The sequence below is a fragment of the Ipomoea triloba genome, chromosome 1, assembly GCF_003576645.1.
Source record: "Ipomoea triloba cultivar NCNSP0323 chromosome 1, ASM357664v1".
Taxonomy (NCBI): Eukaryota; Viridiplantae; Streptophyta; class Magnoliopsida; order Solanales; family Convolvulaceae; genus Ipomoea; species Ipomoea triloba.
The window spans coordinates 18,331,290-18,342,342 of NC_044916.1; the positions used below are offsets into that span (position 1 = coordinate 18,331,290).

At 39.0% G+C, this 11,053-nt stretch overlaps 1 protein-coding gene across 1 annotated transcript; it reads left to right on the forward strand.

Moving 5' to 3' along the window:
* The first annotated feature begins 9,922 nt into the window (after positions 1-9,922).
* On the forward strand, positions 9,923-10,657 carry LOC116009686. Its single transcript, XM_031248808.1, has one exon. The coding sequence runs from the start codon at positions 9,923-9,925 to the stop codon at positions 10,655-10,657; it is 735 nt and encodes a 244-aa protein (XP_031104668.1).
* Positions 10,658-11,053: the final 396 nt, after the last annotated feature.

The following is an 11,053-nucleotide window of genomic DNA, read 5'->3' on the forward strand; positions in this document are numbered from 1 at the left end:
TTTCGAATTGGAAGATCCAAAAGAGGTAGAGATGGAGAGTGAAGATGAGGACATCGAAGTAGTGTGGGAAGATGAAGAGCAAACATGTGGTAACATTCTTAATCCTTCTTGCGAAAATATTCTTGAAAATCCTTGTGCTCTTAGTGAAAACACTCTTGACACTTGTGTGGATGACTCCACTTTGAAATGCAATAATGATCTATATGCTTGTGATACAACTCGTTTTTATTTCCGGAAGATGATTCCATAGGCTTTGTTGATGATTCTATTAATGAGTGTGAAAATGTTGATAATGATAATTGTGTTCTTTGTAAAGATGACTCCCTTCGAATTGATATTTCTACTACTTGTGATTATGACTGGTTTAATTTTTGGGAGGATGATTCTATAGTAAATCGTGATATATTGATTGATAATCATAAGGATTCTCTTTTGATTAAAGACGAATATGATTGTTTTAAATTCTTGGAAAATGAATCCTATGACTTGAGAAGAAATGAGTTGATGAGTGAAGGGGATATTACTTCGTTTTATTCATATAAGGATAATGGTGATTCTTCTAGCCAAATAGAGTGGGGAAATGAGATGAGAGAACGTGAGGAAGAGATGGTGGAAATGAAGGGATTTTCACGTTTGATTTAATTGAGAGAATTGAGCAGGGTAATGTTACTAAATTTGAAGTTGAAAATGTGAATGAGGTGATATGGTACCAACCTTATGCTAAGAATGAAAAGATCTTTAGGGGTGGAAGAGAGAATGAGTAAATAAGGGAAGATCACACCACCCTTGAGGAATTAAGGAGGGTGTTTGAGGCCAAAAACCTTCCAACTATACAATTTATTCTTCCTTTATTCAATCTGGAATTCAAGGACGTCCTGCACCTTGGGGCATTCCTTGAAGCAAAAGTACATGGGACGCTTAGTAGGGTCCCGAAATCGATGTGCTTCGAAGGATAGAACACACCACGTCTAGCCGAAGACGTTAAACCATGGCGCACTTGGGAGGCATTCCCAAAGTTATCACTAGGATTTAGAATTTGTCTTGTTTGCTCTCATTTTTATTTTTCATAATAAACTTTGTCTTTTGTATAGTTTAGTTTTAATTAACCACGCAGATTCATCATTCAAAAATGTGTCCCTATAAAAATTCATCCGTCAAAGTCATTGGCTTGTGCAAAAGAGGCAAAGAAACTTTGAAGTGGACAACTGGGCACGTCCACGCCCTCAACCACGCGTGTGGGTGGCGTGGACGAAATCCAGTAAGCGTCCACGCCACCAACCACGCGTGTGGGTGGCGTGGACAAGCACCAGGTAAGTTGCTTAAAAGTGGCGCAAATGTGTTTTAAACCTTGTCCCTTCTTCATTCTTTTCATTTCCACGAGCTATTATCATTCCTAAGGTAAAGATACTCCTTCCCAAAGCAATTTTCTCAAAAATTTCAAGTATATTCCATCACCCAATGTCATCAAAAAGGTAATCTATGCTCTTCTTTTCTTTATCTCTTAGGGAAAAATCTATTTCATTTGAAGCATGATGCCATGAATCTACAATGTTCTTAACTTCTTTATGGTTATTTTGTTGGGAAACACTTATATATCTTAGATTTGAGCTTACATTGTTGATATTATATGAAAAAACCCATGATTTGCAACACATTGATGCTTACATTGCAAACCCTATGAGGAATTTGGGCATGTTTTATGTAGTTCGATTTTTGTATGAAATTGAGAACATATGAAGAAAAGTTTACAACTTTCTTGTTCCTAGGACCCCACATTGTTGATTCTTACTTTCTATTTGAAAAATTTTGAACTTGTGGGATCACTACATTTTTGAACCTCACTCTAGTTTGAAGGAAGAAGATGAAGTTGACTTTCTATTTTGACTTTTGAATTTCAAATGATATTGTGCATTTATCTTACTCATTGTTTTCTTTTGAAATGCAAATCATGAGAAGAATATGCTAAAATTTTGTGTTATTTTGTTTCCCAATGATAGATCACCTTAAAGTGAGAAGAATATTTCCATGCAATATATTTTAAATTATTGACCATTTTCTAGGAAATGTCTTCGCAATCGTCAACTGCTAATCAAAATGAAATGAGAGCGAGAAAAGGGAAAGTCTCGATGATGGAAACAGATTTGCCAAGAGCGAAAGAAGAAGAAGGAAACGAAGGAAATTCATGCTGCAGAATGAGCATGACTGTGAAAATGAGAAATCGTTTTCAATATTTGCTTGATCTCCCAGTTACTGGATGGAACTTTGTCGATCTAGCCATGTGGAATCCATTCCAGTGCCAACATTCGGTGGCTTGTCTCATCCACCAACCTTTTTGGAGTAGAATTTTTGGATGGCACCTGTAACACCCCTGGGTCAACTTACCGTACATCCCGAGGAGTCTGGCTTGCCGTACAACCCAAGGTGCTACCGCCACACCCAAAACGAGCTCTATCATCCCCTTGACAGACCCCGCGACAGGTGCACAGGCTAACAGAAACTTCATTCAACAAACACAGCCACTCATTTTGAGATAATATACATACATATATATATATAAATATTTACAGAGTATGTACCGAGGTTTGGGCCAAAACATAAGTTCAGGATTAGTCACTTCCCTGGCTACAAAACATTTACACAAAAAGGAATAAACCCCTACGGACCTTCCGGGTATCCTACTTACTCAATCTGGCGATACGCCGGACCCGTAAACTCACCCCAGACCAGGTGCCATTCCCCTTCGAACCATGTGATATGGTCTAGGAAACGAGAAGTGACCATGACCACAGACCACTCCTCCCAATACTCGCAAGGACTCGGGTCCAACGGGTAAGGGTAATAAACTATAAACTCTAGGGGATTACTTCCCACTAGCACCTCGATGGGGGAAAAACCAAAAGTGGCTTGTACATCAGGACCCTCAGGAATAGGAAGAAAACTATCTACTGCCAGTGAGTCATTGGGAGCTGTAGGAGCATAGCCGGGGGCATAAGGGTCGGCACCACTCATCTGCTGCACAAAAACGTCGTAGTCTATGCCACGACCCACATCTTCCGACGAACTATGGGAGTTCGTCGGGCTGCAAGAACTAACGCTAGACTCCATCTGAAAACAGCACATTGAAGTGTAGTTAGCACAACGGCTAAGCAAGGAAATCCATTGGTTTCCCGAAACTAAATAAAGGTTTTGAAAACCAAGATGTTAAAAACATTATTCTTTCTTACCAAGAAATTTTCCCATGTAATAGGACAAAAATCATTTGAGAATACAAATAGATATTGAAAATCATAAGTTTTTCTACTGTAAAACTTCTAATCTTTCTCACTCATCATTTTTCCTTTCAGTCCCTCATCACAGGGAAATTTCCTTACTAATCATCTCAAGAAAGCGAATTCGCTAGCATACTTCAGTGCTAGCCCTTAACACCTTTCTCTTCTCTCGTAGTTACAGCGTAACTACCATTCATTATAAAAAAAAATATCCTTAGTTTCCTTAACTTGAGAGCTTGAGGCCTTAGGAGCAACCAATCTTGTCCCCTCCTTTCCACTTGGGTCTCGACTTGGGGTCAATGTCTGGCATCCCCCTGTATCTTATCGATTCCCTTGGACTATACCGGATCGTTAAAATGAATCCTAGTTGGCCTAACTAGGTTCGTTGAAACGAATCTTACCCGATATCTCATGAGTAACCATACTTAAGTGTGCACACCCCCGCAAACCGCAGCTTACAAGTGATACAGTACTCGGCGAATAGACTTCGCCCTCAGTATGAATTACATGTCATACGGCATAAACAAAACCACTGGGCCATGGCACTTTAAGCCCTCCCATGAGGTTTGTCAAGGGACATAAACAAAACCACTGGGCCATGGCATTTAAGCCCTCCCGTAGGTCAATCAAGGTCCTCATCAACTCGCCAGAAACATATGGGTTTTCCTTTTCTTTTCTCTTTAACGACATTGATTCATTCTCAAGGAAATCTGATATTACCCCCTTTATCATTTACTCAGTAGTCATGGTAACACGTATCACCTTTCCCATGTCACATAATAAACATATATGATACACAACATATATGTGTATACATATAACATAACATCTTCATCTTTCATGTATACGTATATGGTACTCACATCATACACACGTATAGACATACGGTTTCATATACATTCACACCTATGCCTATACGGTGCCAAGTATAAATATATATATACAAATAGGGTTTCAATACACATATATACTATATATATACGGTTCCAAGTATATATATATTCAAATACTAAACAATTTCATGATTAATGTATATACATATACTATATATATACATATACGGTTTTAATATATATATATACACTAATTATTTTTATTTTATTATATTTTATTTTCGAAAATGGCATATATATATATACATATTGTACATGATATACTCACATCGTAAATACTTGTACATATTTTCAAAACATAACCTTTATAAGCATGGATACTCACAATTTCTACTAGTATGCACACACTAGAGTTCAACTCACTCACAATTTCTACTAGTATGCACACACTAGAGTTCAACTCAACATCCCTAATTCATCAATTGCACACACTAGAGTTCAACTCAACATCCCTAATTCATCAATTGCTATCAATTACTCAATTTCAAGAAACCTCAACCAACTTAAGGAATTTCCTTACCTTAAAGTGGTCACAATTCCTTAGAAATAATCTTGGATGATTTTCCCCAAATTTCACTTTGAAACCCTAGATTAAAATCATCACCATAACAAGAGATTTCAAGAAATTACTCTCAAATTAATGCTCTAGGAAGGAAAATAGAACTATTTACCGAATAAAAACGAAGATTTACCGAACGTTTGGAGACTTTGGTGAAGGAATTTGGCTATGGTAGTTGAAGCTTAGTGAAGAAGATGATGATGTTTTCTCCTCCCTTTTCTTCTTGTTTTTTTCAGCCAAATGGTCAAAAATGGGAGAAAAATCCTTATAAAACAAGATAATTTTTTTTTGAGTAATAATTGAGTGACAAATGTCAAATTCCTATTGGTAACTTTAAGAAAATATCTTAATTTAGACAGTTCGGGGTCAAAACAGATGAATTCTCGGTAGAAAATAATTTAGATAGAATATTTTCCAAAACCAAAATTTATCCCGAACTAAATTAAAAAAATGGGCTAGGTTCGGTACACCGCGAAATTTCGCGATGTACGATCACAAATAATTTTTAGCTGTTATGGGCTAATCTAATTCAATAGGAAATTCAAGAATAATAGTATGGTGTCTAAAAATCCATTTCCTAGGACAAACAAGTCCAAATACTAGCTCCTAAAATTTTTACGGTTCGTGACCGGGACGTAGGTTCGCAGCTTAATAACAACTATACTCACTTATAAAAATCCTTTTGAAGTATCGAGAGATCATAACTCATGTATGTCAATACCTTAGGATAAAATAATAATGTTAATAAAATACGGGGTATTACAGCGCCACCCAACGTATGCGCCAGCAGTCTATGAATTTGGGACTAGCCTTGAGGTCATAGGAAGAAGCGGCGATCTAAGGAGCCCCACCATCCGATTCTCTCTTTTCAATAAACCCTATCACATTTCGGTTGACACATTAGGAGTATTGCTCGGATTCTATAGCAAGGAAGACAAAGAGAGTACTTGGTATAGACATCTCCCTTGGATCTTCGGAGATTTTGAAACCCCAAAGAGATATTGGAAGGAAATTGCAAAGCCGGGAATTGAATGGAGTGGGGCAAGAGTACTACAATCACAGATCCAAAGAGATGATATTCAGGTAGTTAGACGAATTTTGGCCCAATCATGGGAAGGGCGCAGATGCAATTTTGCAAAGGTCTACAGAACTGATTTATTCGCGTTTTGGAGCATGGATACGAATACACCAATGAATATGGGGATGGTGTGTAAGGGATGGCTGAAGGCACAACAGCAAGCAAAGGTTACTTTAGTATTTGTGGAACCATTAGTCACGCAACTGTGCAGAGCCTTGGGATATAAGGCGAGGATGGAATGGACCGAGGAGATCGTGAAAGAAGCAACTATGACTCCTCTCTCGCTCAATGATCAAACCACCTTGAACCTCAGCCGAACACGAAGAGTTAAGAAAGAGGCAAAGGCAACCAAAAAGAAAGTGCCCAAGCCACCAAATTAAAGGTGGAAATTCAACCACCAGCTCCTTCTTCATCCTCGACAACTCCGCAACCCACCACACCACTTGAGCAAACTCCAGCATCCCCAACAAATCAACCTTATTCTCCCCCAGTCTTATCTCCAAATAACTCTATCTTCTCCGAGTCAGTAGCCCCGTCCACAAAAGATCCAACTTCGGCTCAGTCATCTTCACTTCCTGCAGCTCCCTCACGATTCACCAAAGTTACCGACTGGAAGACAATGCAAAGCTTCCAATATGAACTACATCTCAAGCAATAATCATTTCTGGAAAAGAGAGAAGCTAGACACTACGAGCTACTCGAGGAAATGAGTATGCAAATTGACTTCCTTCGGAAAGAACTTTGATAAGCTCCCAAGATACCCATTATTTGAGTACAAACTAGGGTGCGTTATAACGTTTTTAGTATCCTTAAATGATAATTTTATGATGATTTGTGTTTTAAATTCATTAACCGCACACAAAGCTACCTTTGGCATGAATTGAGACACTATAGAGGTCCCGGGAGCTATTAGGAACAAAAAACGAGCTAAAGAAGCAAACCGAGCAATTCTGGAGCCCCGAAGGACCCAGAATGAAGCCCACACGCGTGTTGGTGCACATGGCAACATTCCAGTAGCCAACCACGCATGCCAACACGCGTGTGGGCGGCGTGGTTGGAACACTGCGCGAGAATATTTCCTAGGGCGAAATTTCGAAGACTATTTAAGCCCCCTTGATAGAATTTCAGAGGGGAGCCCCTTTTTCCATTTTTGGGAGAGTTCCTCCTTCTAGCAATTTTCATTCCTTAACTTTTAGGATAGTTTAGTTTAGCAATTTCTCCTTGTAGAAAGGCAACAAGCTTGGATTGAAGAAACACTTCAATACTAGGTTTTTTCTATTACATCTTAATCTATTTTACTATTTTGTACTTGGATTGAATTAGCTATTGCCTTAAATTCTTGAATATGTGTGGCTAGTTTAATCTAGGGATTTGGATTGTGTGAAAAGATATTGCTAGTGCTAAACCAATTAAACGAGTTGAAACCAAAAAAAAATTAACGAAAGAAAAATATGAAGAGATAAAAATACTTTTACTAATAATATGAAAAGTCATTAAAAGGACTAAAAGTATCTAAAAAAACAATAATCTAGAATGTTAAATGACAAACTAAATTTAAAATTACTATCAAGCTTATGAACCCCAGGTAGAATTTACTCTCTTATATAATTATATCATCATTATTTCAATTTGTTGTTACTCGCACAAGTTTAATGATAAAAGATTCTAGTGCTCAAGTTTTTTAAGCACTATATTTTATCCCTTTCTTTAGTTTCTTATGTACGTGAGTATGTCAAAAACATGTAATTTATTTTCTGTAACTTTTTAAAAAATTAAATTGAGCATAAATTAATTTGTTGATTGCACTATAAAATTTAAATATTTCATCCGAATTTACTCAAAATTGAAGTCGAGGTAGGATATGCTTCATGCTTAGTTCAGTTAGGTGCCTTAGACTTGAATTCCGTACATATCTTAATAACCTGAATCTAATCAAATTGATTTCAATGTTAGATTATATAACTAATTTCAAATTGTATATCGTAAACTAGTTATCGCATGCGCGTTGCGTGATTAAACCAATGCCCAATGCGTATTTTTAAATTAGTTGTAACACCCCGGCTCGGCTATACCGTACATTCGGAGTAGTTACCGCCCATTAGAACAGAGTTTAGGCTATTCTCTCCTCTAAACCTCGATGGGGTAGAACCCATAACTCGCCTGAACAGCATCCATGAAACACAACGGACTACTGGGAACAGGAGACCAGACAGGTACAACCGGGTGAACAGGAGCAGGAACAGGATCAGGAGCATAAGCCGGAGCTGGAGGATCAGGAGCGAAGCCGGGAGTATACGGGTCGTCGCCCGCTAGATACTGTACATAATCATCATAGTCTAAGATAGGAAACATGAACTCTGATAAGTCATCAGAGTTCCCGGGGCTGCACGAGCCCACGCTAGACTGCATCTGATAAAGGACACAATGAAGTGTAGTTAGCACGACGGCTAAGTAAAGACATCCATTGTCACTCAAAAGTAAACAAAGGTTTCGAAAATATAATAATTTGAAAGCTGTAATGTAACACCCCGGCTCGGCTATACCGTACATCCGGAGTGTTACAAGGTGGTATCAGAGCCTTGTTTCGAGTCAACCCTCTTTTCGAAGTTTCGAGTTAATCAAGTTTCGAGTTAGCTTAGGTTCGTTAACATCGACCTAAGTCGTAATTCCAGTTGTTGGTTTTATGACTACGGGGTAGCCAAAGGCAAGCCAACACCACCTTAAAATGAAAATTGGATTGCTGTAAAATAAAATCTAGGAATGATAACTCTAGGAACAGAGGACAAAAATGATAAGTAGGAAACCTAATTGATGGTTGGAAATAATAATGAATTGAAAATCAAAATAGGAGAAAGAAGGAATTGGCTTTAATTAGCCTTTGAATTGATTCTGAATGGAATCTCCATCGAATGAATAAGTTTGAAGGGTTAGGGTCCTTTATATAGGTGTAGGACCTGACCCCGCAGGAATATAATATTACATCAATAATTCAATAATAATTCAATACAATAATTCAATAATAATCAATAATAATTCAATACAAATAATATTTAATTCGGGGTTGATCTTGGACTGAGCTATAATTCTAATTGGGCTTCATGTATGATCTGGATAACCATATATTTTGGTCCTCATATCTTTATGGGCTGTAGTACCATATCCAACACCAGTTTAATGAGTATAAGCTTCGGAGCAGAGCTGGAACGGAAGCCAGGCAGCGTAAAAAGGGGTATTTCACTTCCACCTTACAGAATCTCACGATTCTGGTTGTTGAATAATGTGACCAATACTTGTGAGTTCCTGCATGTGTTAATCCTTGATTAGGATGATGATGAGTAAGCTTGCTAGCGTAATGCATTAATTATCATTATGCTATGATTCAAACCCCTGCGTAGTGGGTATGATGAAGTGTATGTTAGGGAATGTCGTATAGGACTTGAGTAGTTGCGATACTAACTGCCTAACTAACTAACTCCTTAAGAACTTATATATCGCGGGCGCTAATCTGAAACTGTCGTCCAGCGGAAATGCCACCTCGACGACGTGTGCTTGCTGGTAACAACGACAACATTTATGCAATGGATCGTATGGCCCAAGCAATAGAACGAATGACTGAGTTTATGCTGGCTCAGCAAGCCTAGAACCAAAACCAAAGGCAGCCACGGGTTGACTTTGCTAAAGCGATAGCAAATCGACAACCACCGTATTACGCTGGAGAAAAGATCCGGTTATTTTGGAAGAATGGATCCGGACGTTCGACAAATTGCTTAATGCGGTAAACTGTCCTATGGATCAGCGAGTACCTTCCACAGTCTATTACCTGACGAAAGCTTCAGATAATTGGTGGGCAACAGTTGGACCTGACCTCCTGCAAGACCCAGATTTTGGCTGGGAAGAATTCAAAGTGGAATTGAGAGGACAATTCTACACGGAGCGTATCAAAGGAATCAAGTGTGAAGAATTTTTAAGACTAAAACAGAAAGGAGCAACTATCCAAGAATACCATGACCAATACGTGGAGCTGATGCGTTTCGCTCAAGAAATCGTGCCCGATGAAGTGAGTAAGGCAAGAAGATTCGTCTGAGGATTGGATTGGAACGTAAGAAGCGCGATCGCACCATTCATGTGCTCTACTCTGAAGGAGGCATACGATAGGGCATCAGATCACTATCAGGTGTATTTGGACCAACAAGAAGTTTACGGTCGAAACAAACGAAAGGTTGATGATAAACAACAGAAATTCCAGTTAGAAAATAAGCAAGCTAACCAAGGTAGCTTTAACCCAACACAAGGAAGAGGATGGGAAGGAATCAATCAGGGAAACCATCCTGCTTGCTGGAGATGTGGAAGGAATCATCCCGGAGAGAATTGTCAAGGAATAAGAATTAAGTGCTACAAGTGTGGCCGCCTGGGACACAAAGCTATGGAGTGCCGAACCCCGGTATACAATCTCCAAAAACCCCTGCAAAATGCGAGCCAGGGAAGAAGATTTAATGGGAACACCGACAAGATGCCCGCAGAGACAGAAAATAAAGTGGTCAACTTCCAGTCAGGAAATCGAGGGAGACCAACAAACGCCACATCTGGTCCCAACTACAAAGGAAAGCAAGCAATGGGAGAAAGCAGCACGGGGAACCAAGGCAGGATTTACGTCATCAATAGTACTCAAGCTCAGGCTAGCGACGTCGTAACCGATACCTTTCTCATAAATTCAGTACTTGGTTTAGTGCTATTTGATACGGGGGTTACCAATTCATTTATGTCATCTACGGTTGCTGATAAACTGAAGTTAAGGCCTACTAGTAGATTAGATCTCAAAACTGCCTCAGGAATAGTAGTAGCCTGTAGAGATGGTTAGGATAACGTTGCAATAGAAATAGCTGGATCTAACTGTCCCGGAAACCTCGTTCGTTTTGAACTTGAGGGCATCGATGTAGTACTCGGGATGGATTGGTTAGATAAGTATAAAGCTCGGATAGTGTGTAATGAGCGAAAAGTTGTCCTACGAGGACCAAAAGGGAAGAGAATATCCTACCAAGGAATTGACAAGCAACCCGAGCAAAGGTTGTTGACAATGCAAAAATTGAAGAAGTACGTTCACCAGGGATGCGAAGTGTATCTCAAATTGAAGAAGTACGTTCACCAGGGATGCGAAGTGTATCTCTGTTTGATACAAGATGCCGAAGTAGAAGAACCTGAGATTAATCGTTTGATACAAGATGCCGAAGTAGAAGAACCTGAGATTAATCGAATC